Source organism: Pseudogymnoascus destructans, assembly GCF_001641265.1.
Source record: "Pseudogymnoascus destructans isolate 20631-21 unplaced genomic scaffold scaffold_10, whole genome shotgun sequence".
NCBI lineage: Eukaryota > Fungi > Ascomycota > Leotiomycetes > Thelebolales > Thelebolaceae > Pseudogymnoascus > Pseudogymnoascus destructans.
Genome location: NW_020167529.1, coordinates 1,110,419 through 1,126,517, shown reverse-complemented (window position 1 = coordinate 1,126,517; position 16,099 = coordinate 1,110,419). Strand labels below are relative to the sequence as shown.

At 51.2% G+C, this 16,099-nt stretch overlaps 7 protein-coding genes across 7 annotated transcripts; 1 reads left to right on the top strand and 6 right to left on the bottom strand.

Moving 5' to 3' along the window:
* Window positions 1-253: 253 nt before the first annotated feature.
* VC83_06311 (uncharacterized protein) lies at window positions 254-1,424 on the bottom strand (the record flags this gene model as incomplete). Its single annotated transcript, XM_024469913.1, has 4 exons — window positions 254-695; window positions 783-1,051; window positions 1,106-1,305; window positions 1,358-1,424. The coding sequence occupies 4 exons, from the start codon at window positions 1,422-1,424 to the stop codon at window positions 254-256; spliced, it is 978 nt and encodes a 325-aa protein (XP_024324157.1).
* Window positions 1,425-1,644: 220 nt separating this feature from the next.
* On the bottom strand, window positions 1,645-2,031 carry VC83_06310 (uncharacterized protein; the record flags this gene model as incomplete). The annotated part of the gene is made up of 2 exons (XM_024469912.1): window positions 1,645-1,958; window positions 2,013-2,031. The coding sequence occupies 2 exons, from the start codon at window positions 2,029-2,031 to the stop codon at window positions 1,645-1,647; spliced, it is 333 nt and encodes a 110-aa protein (XP_024324158.1).
* A 119-nt stretch (window positions 2,032-2,150) lies between these two features.
* VC83_06309 (uncharacterized protein) lies at window positions 2,151-2,643 on the bottom strand (the record flags this gene model as incomplete). Its single annotated transcript, XM_024469911.1, has 2 exons — window positions 2,151-2,252; window positions 2,302-2,643. The coding sequence occupies 2 exons, from the start codon at window positions 2,641-2,643 to the stop codon at window positions 2,151-2,153; spliced, it is 444 nt and encodes a 147-aa protein (XP_024324293.1).
* A 1,996-nt stretch (window positions 2,644-4,639) lies between these two features.
* On the bottom strand, window positions 4,640-5,890 carry VC83_06308 (uncharacterized protein; the record flags this gene model as incomplete). Its single annotated transcript, XM_024469910.1, has 3 exons — window positions 4,640-5,584; window positions 5,693-5,778; window positions 5,808-5,890. 3 exons carry the CDS (start codon window positions 5,888-5,890, stop codon window positions 5,004-5,006), a joined length of 750 nt encoding a protein of 249 aa, XP_024324164.1. The 3' UTR covers window positions 4,640-5,003.
* A 775-nt stretch (window positions 5,891-6,665) lies between these two features.
* On the bottom strand, window positions 6,666-9,777 carry ERG1_2 (Squalene epoxidase). Its single transcript, XM_024469909.1, has 2 exons — window positions 9,283-9,777; window positions 6,666-9,227 (listed from the first exon to the last, which is right to left on the bottom strand). The coding sequence occupies exon 2, from the start codon at window positions 9,186-9,188 to the stop codon at window positions 7,623-7,625; it is 1,566 nt and encodes a 521-aa protein (XP_024324295.1). The 5' UTR covers window positions 9,189-9,227; window positions 9,283-9,777; the 3' UTR covers window positions 6,666-7,622.
* A 2,607-nt stretch (window positions 9,778-12,384) lies between these two features.
* VC83_06306 (uncharacterized protein) lies at window positions 12,385-13,083 on the top strand (the record flags this gene model as incomplete). The annotated part of the gene is made up of 1 exon (XM_024469908.1): window positions 12,385-13,083. The coding sequence occupies one exon, from the start codon at window positions 12,385-12,387 to the stop codon at window positions 13,081-13,083; it is 699 nt and encodes a 232-aa protein (XP_024324294.1).
* Window positions 13,084-13,912: 829 nt separating this feature from the next.
* Window positions 13,913-15,717, bottom strand: MPK1 (Mitogen-activated protein kinase; the record flags this gene model as incomplete). The annotated part of the gene is made up of 5 exons (XM_024469907.1): window positions 13,913-14,864; window positions 14,915-15,229; window positions 15,284-15,350; window positions 15,398-15,530; window positions 15,599-15,717. The coding sequence occupies 5 exons, from the start codon at window positions 15,715-15,717 to the stop codon at window positions 14,239-14,241; spliced, it is 1,260 nt and encodes a 419-aa protein (XP_024324166.1). The 3' UTR covers window positions 13,913-14,238.
* Window positions 15,718-16,099: the final 382 nt, after the last annotated feature.

Here is a 16,099-nt window from a genome sequence, read left to right as displayed (position 1 = left end):
CTGTCGCCACCTACGAGCGAAGCGAGTGGGTGGAACACCGAGTACTTTATCTAAAAGTTGTGGACCTGGGTCCTGATGGCCGCGCGGGACCACCCATTTATCCATCACAGGTGGTTTTGATGGCACACTGCAGAACGTACTGGTACGTATTGGTACGTACTAGTACGTACTACGCCGATCATCTATAAGCTTTGAATACTAAACGCTTTCCAACGACCCTCCAATGTCGCACCAAATCCGTTCCTCAACACACCTAATGCTCACAGAAAAAATACTCCACATTCTCCCACCCCTTCTCTGCCCGCTCATGAAACCGGCTCCTCTCCTTCATCAACTCCTCCCGATGATATCTCGCCTCTTTTGGCGTCATCAGCCCCCTCGTCGGAACCCCATTCTTCTTTACCATCTCAAAAATCTCCGTCGGCAGCTTGCGGCCCCGCATCTGCTCTCTGTTTTGTTTCTGGGACTTTTTGGCTGGGCCGTGTTCCCCGAGGAGCTCGAGGATCTCGGGTGGCATGTCCCCGGTGTTGGCGTCGGCGCCGAAAACTGCTTCGGCCCACCAGTCTTGCTGCTGGGGGGGAACGTTGCCGGTTGAGACGATGCGTTGGTGGGGGTCAACGAGCCAGAGGGCGATGAAGCGTCTGTGACCTGGTTTGGTTGGGTCTTCGAGCTTGAAGGAAGAGACCCGGTGGTGGCTATGGGGCAGAGTTTGTTAGCTCGACAATGCTAAACAGCGAACCTGTGGAATAGTTCGGCCTGGGGAAGGGAGAGTAAGTACGTACAATACATTGGGGAATGCAAGCAGGCGGCCCTGTCGGGTTTCGGCACTTCCGTAGTGCTGGATACAGGGACTAGACTCTAAAGACGGGCCTAGCTCGGTCCCATACACACGCTCAAGCCAGTTGTATTCATTCTGGCCGGTAATTTCTTGAAGTTCGTCTTGGTAGTTTGAAGTTTGCATGCGGAAAGACAGGTTACTGGGCGTTATGTTCTTACTGTCGAGGTAAAACAGAGCTGTGGCGCAGATATGCTCGTTCATCTGACCTTCGACCTGTATCACAACATTTAACAAAGTGACAGAGAGTTATCTTTCAGGGAAACTTACGTGCCAGCTGCCCATGGGAAAGTCGGGCTTCTCGGGCGTTAGCTCAATGGTAGCCATCTTGACAATGACTTGGAGTCCGGTCTTTTTGAATATCTCGCGAATACTCTGCTTGCAAACGTAGTCGACTTCCTTCTCATCATCGGGTTCGGTGAGCACTGGATCGCGAATATGATTCCACTTGAACTCTACCACATCAGCGGCTGAATAGTTAGCTTCTCCGTATTAATCTCACCTTCTCTGGGTAAATCTTACCTTCCTCGTCGCGACTCGCAACATCTGCGATACATAATTTCTTGCCAATCGTCTTCACTAAGCTCATAATTGTTCTGCGCTAGCACTTCTTTATCGAAGGGCTCCCATAAGTGATCATCTTCCTCACTGTACAGAGGAAGCAAAGGGCACGGGTTAGCGCTCCAGACAACGAATCTCGGATTAGGGAAAAATTACCGGCAGCTTTCAGGGAGAGAGAATCGAGACTTTAGCCGCCCAGCTGCAGGAAGGGGTCTTGGATTATAACCATGCTGTCTGAGAAACTGGTCTCAGGCAGGAATAGCTATGTCAATAAGCTTCTCTATCATGCGGTAGATGCTAGGGTATTTCTTTGGGTGCAGGTTATTGATGTAACTCGTGAACGTCACAGTCCCGTCTTCCTGGAAAGCCAAGGTCGCAGGCAGCCATTGATACTTATCAGACCAGTATTCCATAGGAACGCCATCGCCACCTATATTATACGACCGTCTAGGATCAGGGACTCCGCTTTGGCGTGCAGGTCGAGCTATCTCGCCCTTTCCAGCCCACGCTTCAATGGCGTCAGATACGCCGACCACTTCTTCCTGGAAGAAGTTTGACGTTCCTTGGTGTCCGCGTTAGCTTTAGAATATATCTAACGGGCTATTGAGTATCATACCATAGACAAGGGGGTACATGGAAGGGTGAACCAGGTCTTGGACCTTCTCATCACTGCCTGGATGCCAGTCAACATCAGATGCCTGATCGGCCCGTAGCTGGTCGAATGCATCGCGGAGTTCCTTTTGCAACTCCGAGGTCACGACGGTGTCAGACTTGACAATGGTGTTGCCCGCCGAATCGAGGGTAGGGATGAGACCCGTTGGAAGTGAGCAGCTTTCGCCCTCAACTCCTTCATGCACTAAATTGGATGTTAATAACTTGAATTCCCAAATTAATAAACCACATACATAGTCAAAAGCAGTTTCCGACATCATGCGTGCGCGTGGCATGGGAACTTTGACTCCACCCGATTTACTCTCAACCAGCTGTGCATATAGCTTATCCTCCGGCTGCTCCAATGCCTCCTTCCGCCACTTGGCGACTATTTCCTCATCGAAGACCTTCTTGTCCCAGTCAGGCTTGTCAGACAACCAGTCCATCAATACCATCATGAATACTTCGCGGACAGGCAAAAGCTCCGACTCGGCGCCCGCGCAGTTGCCATGGGCGCCAATGGGGTACGACTTTGCAGCCAGCCCAGTAGGATAATGGCGCAAGTCAACATTGATACCTGGGTATTCGTGCGTCATTTTTTGTACGAATCGTCCGCAGACGGGAAGCGTGCGACGAGCTTTTTATGTGAGGATTGAGAGAGAAGAACGATGGAGCATAGTCTGGAAATAAAAGCAATTGGGAAGCCACAGCGGCGTATCTTTATACCTCTTTACCATAATACATGGCGGGGTAGGTAAGCCAATTCTCCCGCCTCGACGGATTGTCGGGAGGACCTGGCGCCTAGACGGCCCACTTGGATTTAAGGCAGTAGCAGCCTGCCTACGATATATGTGCGTTCACATGGACTTGTGCGCATTGGAATTTAGCTATATTTATTTTGATCGTGCCATTGTTATTTCATGAACCTCGTGTGACAGGTTTGGAGTTGTTGGTACTCCACACAATATTCGGGGGTCCAACGTGGCTTGCAACAAACACCACACCCTTGCTTTTGCACCAATTTGACCAGCTGCGGAGCTATATATGCGCGGCGTTTCTTCAGCTACAGTCTACAATTGGTCAGAATAATTGCATTATGTGGTGACATTAGCTATCGTATTGTTAGAATGTTAAATGGCACTCAATACTGTGATTAAAGGGGAGAAAGACGAAAGAAGGGTGACCGCTAAGAATATTGGCAGCCTTCTGTGATTTTTGCCAGTTCTAGATTACAGTTCTCACTGTATATATCCCAATACGCAAGTTATTATCACATACGACCATAGACTCAAGAGAACTGGGCATCCCGTCCGCTCTGCCATACATAACCTTGAGATCGGTGGATTAGTAGTTGGGTGGGTGACCACCAGCGAATACCCACTGTTGTATGTTTTTTGTCTTTTTATACAATAGATTTACCTTCTCCTTGGTGGCATGGCATATTTGCCGTGTCCACACCCTTTTTTCGCTAGGAGGCATGATTCAAAGCCGATGTCAGCCAAGAGAATCAGCGTTGGGGATCGAACTTCAGAGTGGCTTAATGTAGCGTCCCCATACACAGCTATTGTAGTAGGCAGTGCAGGACTCGGCAGCCGTCAATAGCAGTACAAGCAGCCAAGAGAACCCAAAGGATGAGACTCCCAGAGCAAGTCAGGGCAGGTCTATCCACAGTACTCAATTATAACGCAGACAAGTGCGTAGTGTTATACAGAAGCAGAGGAGGGCCAGGAAAGGCCTGACAAGTCACAGATATAGGACAGCCATTAGATCTATAGATGCAGGAGCAACCATTAGCTGCGGGCAAGTAGTTAGAGAAGCAGTTCTTGACGAGAACGGCTTACTCTCCAGAAGCAAGAAGTGGGAACACCTGTATTTATAGATGCACGCTGCATAGCTGCTTTAGGGCGGCTGGGTCAGTCTATGAATCAATCAAATCAAATCAAATCAAATCAATCATTTGGAAGTATAGACGAGCATTCGATACGTATCTAGTACGTGTACACTGTTTTCTGGGCGAGCTAGATCTCTTTAAAATGCCAGCGACACCCCTACAACTATCTTGATCTATAGTTGTAGGCAATACAGAGTGTATTGGACATAGCGCTGAGAGACACAAGCCTCTCAGCGCTATGTCCAATACACTCTGTCCCAACGCGCGCAACATACAGAAACGCCAAAGCCAGAATGCATCTAGAAGGAGAAGCACTTTGACTAACAAGGTATATGAGTATGGGGAATCATACGGCGCAGATGTTGCTTTGATCATCTATCAGAAGGGGCGTTATTACACTTATGTATCTCCTGGTAACCCAAGTTTTCCACCATCCAGGAAAGAAATCGTAGGTTTACTCCTGATTTTGATGGATCTTACTGAGTAGTGGTAAGATGCATTCATTTCCAATCCCTATAAATATGGTGCCGCATGATGTTGACGCGGAATATCAACGGAAGCGCAATCCAGTAGGTCCAGAGCAAGCAGGGAGTAAAGAGAAGGAATAAACTAGGTGTGGATAATGCAACTGCCACGGCGCCAAGAAGACGCAACCCTGGCTCAGATCTGTTCGACCCGTGCTGATCAGAATTCGGATCCACTTGAAATAGTGCCAAATGAACCCTCACCCACCTGCATTTTCGAGAAGGTTTCCTTACCTGTAACAGTCACGTGGAAAATTATGGCTCTCTTATACTTAATGTCACTCTCTAGCTATATTAGTCTCTAGATGCCCCAGTAATCCTGGTTGCAAATTACTCTGCAATGTCATGGTACCGTTGCCATTTTAACTATGCACCCACGTGACTCTCAAAGGAAATGGAACTTCCTGACAATGGAACCTGCCAAACGGTAGCTCATTCCCAAAGGCGCAGAAGACACTACACTACCAACAAAACGACAGTACAAATAACATGATGGTAGCTCATTCCCAAAGGTGCAGAAGACTCTACAGTACCTGGCATTTCACGGTAGCTCATTCCCATCGGTGCAGACAACCATCTTCCGTGCGTGGTAAGTGTGAGACAGATCTTCGGTGGCCTTGCGTTTCAAACCAATGACTCTCTTGGTTGCCTCCGCATGGAGATTCGCTGCAGATTCATGCATCCTATCATCAATAGCAAGCTCATCTTCTGTGATTAGGAGGATTGTGTGTGTCCTATTATTGATGACTACCTGAAAGCATTCCGCGGGGCTCATCATTCGCAGATATGTGTTGAAAGCCCTGATTCCTTCCATCATGTAATCGTTGACCAACCGTTCGATGTTGGACGGATTCTCTGGATCGACTGCGAGTGGTGCTAGGTATTTCCAAGTACCGTCCTCCCATCTGATAAGGTTGATGTCTATCTCTCTCTCCAGTCGCTCTCTCTCCAACCTCTCCCTCTCCAGCCTCTCCCTCTCCAGCCTCTCCCTCTCCAGCCTCTCCTTCTCCAGCCTCTCTCTCCCCAGTCGCTCTCTCTCCAACCTCTCCCTCTCCAGCCTCTCCTTCTCCAGTCTCTCCCTCTCCAGCCTCTCCCTCTCCAGCTGCTCCTTCTCCAGCCGCTCTATTTCCTGTCATGCTTCCCTTTGCTTTTTATGTTCCAGAAGCTTCCGCCTCCACCTTTCATGCTCGGCCGGCGTCAAGCTGTTTGTAGGCTGCTCTGGCTGACTACCATCACCCATTCCTTCCGCCTGGGGTTGGCTTGGACCTGCTTCTGGGACAAAAAGGCCCATGTCATCTTCTGCAGGTTCTAGCGCACTAGGTGGCCGGTCCGTTCGGGACCCGACCATGTGATGTTGAGCATCAGGGCTTGGGTTTCGAGGTAAATCTCCGAAGTCTGGAACAGGAGAGAGAGATGGAGAGCGGCCATGGCTACCGCTGACTTCTAAACGATAGAAGACACAGAGGTTTCTTGCGTAAGGTTGACTTGACAGAGAAGGCGCCAAAACCTATCTCGAAGAAACATGCCCTTATTCAAGGACAAGAATATATCTTGAGTAGGGCTTCTCCGCCGCCGCCAAAGTGCCGCAAAGAAACTCTAGTCCCTGGGCGTAGTGCTCGGGCGATAGAGTGAGATGTTTGCCGCCTCTTCTTGCGGTTAATTTACACTTGCTTTGGGGGGCATTCTCTTGTGCGCTGCTGTTGGGCTTGTGGCTTGGGCTGGGAAGTTGGCATTATGTTGCTGACCTCCTCGATGGAACATTTTTGGACTTTGCTGTTCTGGGCTGGGCATTCTAGCAGGATATCTTGGGTTGAGGCATGTTTGCTGTCGGAATAAGAGTGGCTACGGATCACAATGGCATTGTTTGAAGCTGGATCTGGCATGAATACTGGCTATATGATAGAAATAATACGCAATGAAGCTTGATTCCCATGCCTGATTTAACACCTGCTTTCCTGTGCCTGCCGCCTCTCTTCTGTGTTCCTCTGCAGCTTGCGTCGCTGCCGTGATCAAAATGATCATACTCTTGGTGCTCTAGCCCACGCCGATCTATCCTGCTGCTGAAGGAAGGCTTCCTGGGCCCCAAGAGCTCTACAGATTCCAATGACAGATAGCTGTGTGTCTATCAAGCTATCTGCCCTTGGAATCTTGGCCTCATTTTTCAATTTCCTCGCTCGCTTTCCTCTCCCGGTCTTCTTCACCATTTTCCTTCACCGTTTTCCTTCACCGTTTTCCTTCACCGTTTTCCTTCGCCGTTTCCTTTGCCAGTCTCCTTCACTGGTCTCCCCATCCGGTCTCCTCATCCAGTCTCCTTCGCCGGTCTCCTTGCCGTTTTCGACCACCGATTCACCACCGTTCCCTCTGTCGTTTCCATCACCATTTGCCTCTGTCATTTCCTTCGCTGTTTCGTCTGCTATTCTTCAGTTCCTCTTTGCCTTTCTTGCTTGGCTGGCGTGCTTTTCAACTCTTGCGGCTTCCTTGCCGCCGCTCCAACTCCTGGTCCCAGGACCGCCCATTGCCTCACCCACGGCCGCGATGGGTTCCATTCGAGGAAACCAGAAACGCCCGCCCTTGGTCTCACCCTGAGGACGGTGATAGTACTGTCCTCACTCCACGCCGACAGGTCAGGACTGAGGAGTGAGTGCTTCCAGTCAGTATTGGCGGTCGCCGTCATGGACTCATGATGATAGTGTGGCCGGCGACGGCAATATCACATTAACGGCCCCAGGATCACAAACGGTAAGCAAATTTTACTGTCATACTACTGTCAATTTCCTATCTACTGTTCTAAAGCTTCAACCGTATGGGTTGAAGCCTGATCCAGGATTTTGGATGGTCTTCGGACCGGTGCACGGGCCAACTGACCGTGGGATGACCGGCCAAAATGGCTGGTGATCCCCAGACCGTCCTCGGACCCCTCCACGAATACGTGGCGCGCCGGTAAGGTAACTTGGTAAGGTCATAGAACTACCCTCGAGTATAGAACGCTACTCGCTCTCGGGCTCACTGCACTCTAGTTGACCGCCGCTTTTCGTTGGTAAGTCGTTCTGACTAAGCAGTAGAACTTATATCCAATGCAGCGAATGATTTTCTATGTCGTTCTCGAGTCACTAATGCGAATTGTAGCACAGTAAGCTGTTGCTCATTTCGAGTCCAGTGATTACTGCAGTTCCTGCCACATGACGGGCAGAAAGACAACAGACGCCTTCCAGAGGATCAGCACAGCGTCGAGAACGGCTCGGGGTACCTTGCAAATGCCGGAGATGCCCCCCCCGCAAAGGTCGACGGTGTTGATCCTGATAGATAGGAAAGCTACGGCAAAGAAGTGGTATGCCAGCACAGAGGGCCGGTGGAGGATACCGCCTAGCATGGCGCTGGGCTCATCAGTAACGCCCTTTTTGAAGTAGACGAAGCAGCCGCGCTGCAAAGCAGCAAGCTGGCGGTCCTGTGCTGCAAAGAGCATATAAAGCGCCATGGCAAGCACGTTAATAATACTGGTGAGCGACTTGCGCTGCCAGTGGAACTTGCTCATGGCCGCGTTAATGGCGTCGGTGTTGCCGAGGTCAGCGACCTTGTCCGGATGGAGTAATTTCGAGAGGAGGACGACATCATTGAAGGCTACAGTCATGCCGCCGCCTGTTAGTGGGTGACGCATATTGTAAGCGTCGCCGAGGAGGACGACGCCCAAGTTGTTCTTCTGGCGCACCGGTGGGAGCCAGCTGTTTGGCATGCTCTTCGGGATACGGCCACTAGCCAGGGCCAACTCAAATGCCCGCTTTGTTCCTTCTGGAAGAGTTGGAATCACGACGTTTCTGATATAGCCACGAACGCCACCGTTCTGAGGGGATGCCTCCGGGAGGTTCTCGGGCACGTCGATTAGCGCGCGCGTCTCGTGGTTGCCAATCTGGTACATTAGAATGGGGAAAGCTTTGCCAATGATGACGTGGCCAAAATTCGTAGGCTTCATGGGGCAGTCGATAAGCGTCAAGGCGTAAAACTTGCTCTTAACAATGGGAGTCTTGTTGATGATCTGCTTGCGGAACCTGGAATTGTACCCGTCGGCGATGACAGTGAGCTGGCCAAAAAAGTAATCCTTTGTTTTGTCCGCTCTCTTCGTCTCCACACCGAGGATCTGAGAGGTGTGCTCGCACCGGATCGTGTTCGTCACTTCTGTCTCGAAAATAGTGACGTTTGGGTGATTGTCGCAGGATTGTCGCAGCCGCATAATAAACCGTCCGTGGTGAAAACTACGGCCCTCGGGCTTGTCGAGAGAGAACTTGTGCACGGCTCCACTAGCTTTATCTGCATGGCCATTTGTATTGTTCCTACCAACCGCCTGCAAGTACTCTTGGGCAGTAAGGCCTCTGTGAGTGGCCGCTAAGACCTTACCCGAAGGCTCGATGGCAGGGTACGGGATCACGACGTCGTCGTCGTGGTAGTGGACGTTGTAGCCGTAGCAAGGAATGGCATCAATACCTTCCAGGCATTTCTCTAGCCCAAGCTTCTTCAACGCCTCCACACCACCGGGTTGGAGAAGCTCCCCGACAATGCGGTCCGGCTCTTTCATCTGCCGCTCCAGCAGAATAACACTCCTCCCTTGGTTAGCTAACGCATAAGCCATCGCGCAGCCAAACACTCCAGCGCCGACCACCAGGACATCGGCCTCATGGTGCTCGGAGCGTCTTTGAGCGTTGTAGAGATTCTGTGAGGTAGTACCGAAAGTCATTGCGAGAGTTCGAAGTAGAATAAATAATAAGCTTCGGCTCTAGTTGGCAAAACCTTAGACGCGGCTGTGAAAAAGCAGAGTGCTTGCTTACTACCTTTATATGATTGTGAATAAAGGTCTGCGACTATCACGATCCTCGGGTTTGAGCTTCTAGACACGATTGGAATCGGAGGTTGCCATAAACAGCCAATGATGGAGGCAAAGGTTCTAGAGGGTTCTGGATTCAAACTTGTTGCGAAGCAAGGTTTTTCAGCTGCGGCGAGGCCGACTAGGGGGTATTCTGAGCGGGTCTCGGTGGGAAGGTCGACGGCGCATGACGAGATGGGAACTACCGAGCGAGGGAGTGTTGGGGAAAATATTGAAGAAGGAAGGAGAGAGTCGAGCAGCGGGATGGGCGCGAGTTTTACAACGTGGGAAAGCGACGGCTAGCCCCGTGCACGCACCTTCCCCGATTCGGCGGACGCCAAACGACGCGTGGGAAGGACACCAAGCTCCAGATTCTAACTTGTCCCGGTCTAGAACAGCTCGCGAGCTAGCACAGTTGGGTTACAAGGTGTTGTAATCCCGGCCCCTAATCGTGCCGCTGCAGGCACGTGATGTAAGCCATCACATCACGTAAGATGGCGGGCTGCCGCCAGGCAAAGCCGGGCGCCAAGATTGGCACCAGCTCAGAAGCAGGGCGTAGCTTGGCTAAAGCCGGGCGTTAAGCCGGGCGTAGCTTGGCCAAAGCCGGGCGTTGAGCTAAGCAGATCGCTCGGCTCAACTGAGCTTCAGGCCTGAGCTGGCTTCAGAAGCTGGTCTATAAGTAGTACGTAGGCCCAGTAGATAGCTCTTTAATTCAGTCAATTTCCTACTGTCCAATACTGCCTATATATTATACTATAATTACTCCTATTCCGATGAAGCGTTGCCGTACGCACCCAAAGTGAGAACTCGGCTCGGCTGTGGGATATTACCCGATTACCAGCTACGGCCGTGTTTGCAACTGTAAAGGACTTCTTGGCGAGTAGGGCAGTGGGAAGTCACGGGAAGGAATATACGTAGAATCCTGGTCTATTGATACGAAGACTGAACGCTGACCTTCCTCCGAAGGTCCGCGTTCCTACTATATAGTTCTACGTGTCCTGTCCGGACCGACATGCCTCCGTCTTGGCACTGAAGGGCACGTGAGTATTGCCCGCACGTGATTCGGTTCGTGACAGCAACAGAAGGCGAGGCTGACAAAACACATGTGCCTACCCACGAACGGCTTTACCCCATTTGGGCTGTGACAGACGCTATACTATCGCCACTTGTAGCATCATGTTAATTGGGGCTAGGTTAGCAGCACGGAAGCCAACTTTCGTGGTCGTTAATTTCCAGAAGTCGAGGCAGGAAACGTTAGCAGAAGAACGAAGGACCTCGAGGCAGTTGCGCAGTCGATCATTTGATTTGATGGAGGGCACTAAAAAGCGAAAATGAAATGTTGCAACTAAGTGGATTATCTCAGTACGGGAAGGAATGGCATAGTATCCAATCCCCAAACAGAACAGCTAAACCACGACATAACAACTAGGAAAGATCCGACTCCAACGCCGTTACATGGATCGCCCCTTTCTTAATCCGCGTGCGAACGCAACCGACGTTGTCTCTGAAAGGAATGTACAGACCTTGCATAGCTGAGAATGAGGAGATACTGTGCTACTAACAACTCAAGAGGCTGTTGGTGCCACAATCATCCTTCAATATTCTGTGTCGTACGCTCGTATAGTAGCTTCCATTGGGATACTTATGGCCTATAGTGACCGGCCAGCCTCATTTTCATGTGCAGTTGCTTGCTGTACTCCAAGACTCATAATAGGACCTTTAACCAGTCTCCCATTGGCTCCTGAGCACAGTCTTGCCTCAAAACTTGCCGGGCATGAGTACTCGAGTACTTTGATAAATCGTTTGCCGGCGCCTTACAAAAATCGAACCCATTGGCCCATTGCATCCATTCTCGAGGCTTCTAACAATGGAGTACGTACGCAGTCTAGTCTTCTCCTCTTGGTTCGGCCTTACATATCGCGAGACCGATAAATGCTCGGCTCTTTTATGAAGTGACACACGCAGGGGCCGCCGTACCGTGTAACGGAGCGCGGCACAGACTCACGATGGCTGTTGGTGTTTTTTTGCCCTCCCCGCCTGTCTAATATCGAGGCCAAAGCGAAGCGGAGTCGCCTTCCTGCCTGTTATGTGGGTACTACCCAGCATGCATCATGAATCCTAGCTGCTTCCTTGCAGTGATCGTCGCTGTCAGCCGGAATATCGCCGAGTAACAATGGCGGGGCGTTCGTGACAGTACGGCTTTGGGCAAGAACATGCCATGTAGGAGGAGGTTGGCATGGGTATGCTATCCCAGTACCACGTACGGTAGCAACCAAAAGTCGAGATGCTACACCCCTTGCATACTTTAGTATGAGAATGGAGGGTTGAGCTATTCCGTCGGGAAAGCCTTCCGCTCCGGATGAGTTGTCAGAATAATTGTTCCACAGGGGCAGTCTCAGTAGAGCGAGTGGCATCGTTTACGCCTCTGGCGGCTAACAAAATTAGAACAGACGGCCCAACAGAGCGTCCAGTGCACGAATGCGGCATTTCCTCTATTCGCGGCACTGTAATCAATCAATATTGAGCCCCGCGGAGCTTACAAGAAAGAGGCAATCCAGACTATACACGATAAGAGTATTGACCTTCTTCGAGGCCGGGGCCTGAACCGGGCTTTGGACCCATCCACGCGACCCTGCGGCCTGGCGGGTAAAGTGCACAGTTATCGCTGGAACCCTAGTCCATAGTAGAGAGAGCAAGCGTCGGATGATCTATTCGCTGCACTGGTCATCTCCGATGGACAGGGTAGTGCAGGAAGATCCATGGTTCCGTACGTACACCTTGCATGCAGTTTATATTGGGGAAAGGTCCACTCTCTCCGGACCTACATATGGTAGAACAGTCGATGTTTAGTAGCACCCGCGGATCACGAATGTTGGAGGCAAGATTGGATCCAGTTCAAGATCTGTTATTTTATTATAAGAAGATCATGGGAAGCACCCTTCTCAGCCCACCAGCTTCTCCTTCAGCTTCCAGTTCTCTCTCTTCAATTATCTTGAAGCCTCTTTTTTTCTGTTGAACACGACTCTCTCTCGACTAGTTTCAGTCTTCAAATCACTTTCAAACAGCCATCATGCCTTCAATCACCAGCCTCCTCTCTTATGCCGCCATAACTCTTCTCGCTTCCTCTCAACTCTCCGCTGCCTCTCCGATGCCTATGGGAAAATTAGTTGTACGGGACACTCCAACAAGCCTCCCCACCACCGGAAGCGGTACTCAGCTCCCACCCCCTGACGCTGGTCTCCATCTCAAATCCGTCACCCTCGGCCGCGGCGTCCAGAACTACACCTGCTCAGGCGGCTCCGGCACCCCAACTGCCGTAGGCGCCATCGCAGACATCTTCGAAATCACCGCCCTTGCAATGTTGAAACCCACCTCCCCTGACTTCACCGGCCTCCCAGCAGCAGCAGCCTACTTGACTATCCCTGGTGTCCAGCAGCTTCTGAACAGCCGTATGCCCATGGGAATCCCGGCCCCGGTTATTGGAAAGCACTACTTCAATTCCGCTGGTGTCCCGACCTTTGATCTCTCTGCCATGGGCAAGAAATTGCTCGGCAAGGTTGCGGGTAAGGTCCCTGCTCCTGCAAATGCGGATAAAGGCCCTGCTGGCACTGGGGCGGTTCCGTGGTTGAAGCTTGATGATGCTGGGGGGAGCTCTGGGCTCAAGGGGGTTTACCGTGTCTACACTGCTGGTGGCAATGCACCTGCTTCTTGCTCTGGCAAGCCTGCTATTTCTGTTCAATATGCCGCCATGTATTGGTTTTATGGCTAGACACATGGAGATATGAAGGACATCATCACGACAAAATATGTTTAACTTATATATTTATATTTTAAGAGAGGTCTATGGGCGGCTTGAAACGTACGGAACGGGAGTGCATTTATCTCTCCATGCCTTGGGGATTTGGATGTATATATTATTACTCTTTCACCTGGATCAGGACTTCCTTTGAAGCCATCCTCGCGCCTTCATTTGTTGGTATCAAAGTCTTATATCAATAGCCACATAGTAATACCAGAGGAAAATCCACCAAACCCACCACTATCCTATCTGAATAAACTGAAGTCGTAAATTCACCCCTCCACCCCCTCGCAGCACTTCATCATCCAGGCTCGTTCCAGTTACCGCTATCACACCCACCCCTCGGTCCCTCCGTCGATCTCACCCCCAACACACTTCTCTGTACTCCTCATGAGCCATAACCGCCATAACCGCCATAACCTACGAGCCACAACCTCCCCAATCCAACAAATCAAACCCCCTCCCTCCCAGCCCAACCCTCTCACAACCTCCGTCCCGCCCCTCGCACCAAACACCTCCGCACCCATCCCGCGCCCTTCGTGTCCCCCCTCCTGGTTCGGATCCTGTGACGCGGTGTCTCCAACACTAACCTCACACGCACAGGTTCCAACACGCACACAGCGTGACACAAAGGCCCAACGGCCCCGACGTGAATCTGGCCGTCATTCGGCTGTTGTTGGACCGCTACAATCTCTCCATCTCAGCAGGTTCTCCCAAATAACATGACGTTAGTAAAGCTGAGCTGCCTCCTTGCTTGAGGCGGGGTGATTATCTTTTTGATTTTCTTGGAGAAGGATATGTGGAATTCAAGAATCTTTCAAAATGGGTTGGAAAATAGTTAAGGAAAATACAATCTTTTTGTCATGGTTCTGTCCGTCTCCTTTCCTACTCGTGTGATAACTAACTCTCTTGTTCTTTCCAACTTTCTAACTCCGCTTATCTCGCTTTCTTAGATTTTTATTTCCAAATAAATAAAGCAAATCTCTCGCACGCTCTGCATTTATTAGGAGAATTAAACAAATCGAATCCCCCTCCCTCCCTCACAACATCCAACCCTTCTCAACTCGTAAAGCTCGTCTAAAGACAAAACTACATCCATAACCCCCTAGATGGTACTCCTCGAATCTACCCATGCATAGCATCAAGCCCATACTGCAACTCCTGCTCCAACCCCGCCTGCTGCCCCCCATACCCTGCCTCCTGCGGCCTCGGGTCCTCAGCACCCCACGCGCCACCCTGCTGCGGCATCGGGACCTGCCCCGCCTGCGCCGACCCGCCACCATGCTGCGTCGTAGGCTGCACACGCACCTGAGCACGGAACATAGCGACCTCATCAAGGATCAACTTTCGCAGCTCTCCCACATCCTCCACGACCTCAAAATCGAAGTTGAACGTCATCGGGCACCCAGGCTCGTCGGACGCGTCGTGCCAGATGTGCAGGTACGGGTGCTCCAGGGCCGTCTCGACGGAGATGCGCGACGAGGGGTCGAAGGCGAGCATGTGGTTGAGCAGGTCCAGCGCGTCGGGGTTGGCGTTGGGAAAGAGGTGCGAGAACTGGCGCTTGGCCATGTAGGGGAGGTTGCGCACGTACTCCTGGGCGCGGGGGGAGCCGATGCGGGAGAGGGTTTCCTCGTTGGGGGTCCCGAGGATGTGGAGGATTTGGTTGAGCTGGTCGACGTAGTCGCGGCCCTTGAAGAAGGGGCGGCCGCCGAGGAGCTCGGCGAGAATGCAGCCTACGGACCATACATCAACTAGGAGGGGTTAGCGGTGGTAATATGAGACGGGTGGTATTTACACATACTGGCTTTGGTGTAGCTCTGGAACGAGAGCATAATCTCTGGGGCACGGTACCATCTCGTAGCTACGTATTCCGTCATGTACCCAGCGTTCTCCTCAGGGTCGACGGAGAAACCTCTCGCGAGGCCGAAATCGCAAATCTTCAGCTCGCAATCGGCATTGACGAGCAAGTTTCCAGGCTTCAAGTCACGGTGAAGGACATTGGCCGAGTGGATATATTTCAGTCCGCACAGAATCTGGTAGATAAAGGACTGGAAGTGGGCGTCGGTGAGGGGTTGCCCGGACCGGATAATGGCCGCGAGATCGCATTCCATTAACTCTATATGCCAACGTCAGTATGTAGGAAAGTTTGCTTTTGGTTTTATTCGCTGACCTTCGTATAAGTACGTTTCGTTGAAGTTATCGGGTCGCGGAATATCCATGTCATAAAGGCATGTTATCTGTCCTCGTCAGCAGGGCTCTCTAGTAGATGGTAGTGTATATGTACGTTGCGATGCCCTCTGAAATGCTGGAGCAGCTTAATCTCTCGCAGTGCGCGCTTTGCCAAGATCTTTTTGCTGAAAACATTCGTGACCTTCTTGATCGCAACGCCTTCGTTTGTTTGTTGGTTCGTCGCGGCGCTGTTGAGCACATGTCAGCATCCATCTGTACCAGCCGCCGAGTTGACAAAATGCAGTGATGTACGGACCATACAATACCATAAGCTCCCTGGCCAAGTTCCTTCGTCACGACGTATCTCTCATCGACAATGAAGTCTTGGTTGAAGACCTTGAAGGTCTTGCGACCCTGTAATCCGAGGTCTGCCATGGTTGGGAGTTGGTTGTAGTTAAGTGCGGGGGCTGTATTCAAGCGAGTACGACGAGGCGTTCTTCGGAAGACGACAAGTACTTTTAAACGGCAGGTATCTCGAAATATACCAGCTGAAGAGCCTTTCTTGGGAGATGGGGCTCTGGAAATTTCGAGGGTAGTGGCTTTGTTTGAAAGAAGGTCGAGCTGTAGGCGCGCGACTAGAGGGGCGTGTGGCAAGCTCGAATGAGACGAGCGGGGTGACTGATGCTTGTCAGACGGAGCGAAGGGTGTCGCAAGAAGACACTGGACGAAGTCTAGCTCATGCAAATCATCGCAAATATTGGTTTCAAGTGGAGTAAAAGGACGCGAGTATGTGTATAAACGTGTATAGATGAGTAGA

What these genes read in the sequence shown, in the direction of transcription:
- ERG1_2 (XM_024469909.1), bottom strand. Translation starts at nt 9,188, where the DNA reads ATGACTTTCGGTACTACCTCACAGAATCTCTACAACGCTCAAAGACGC.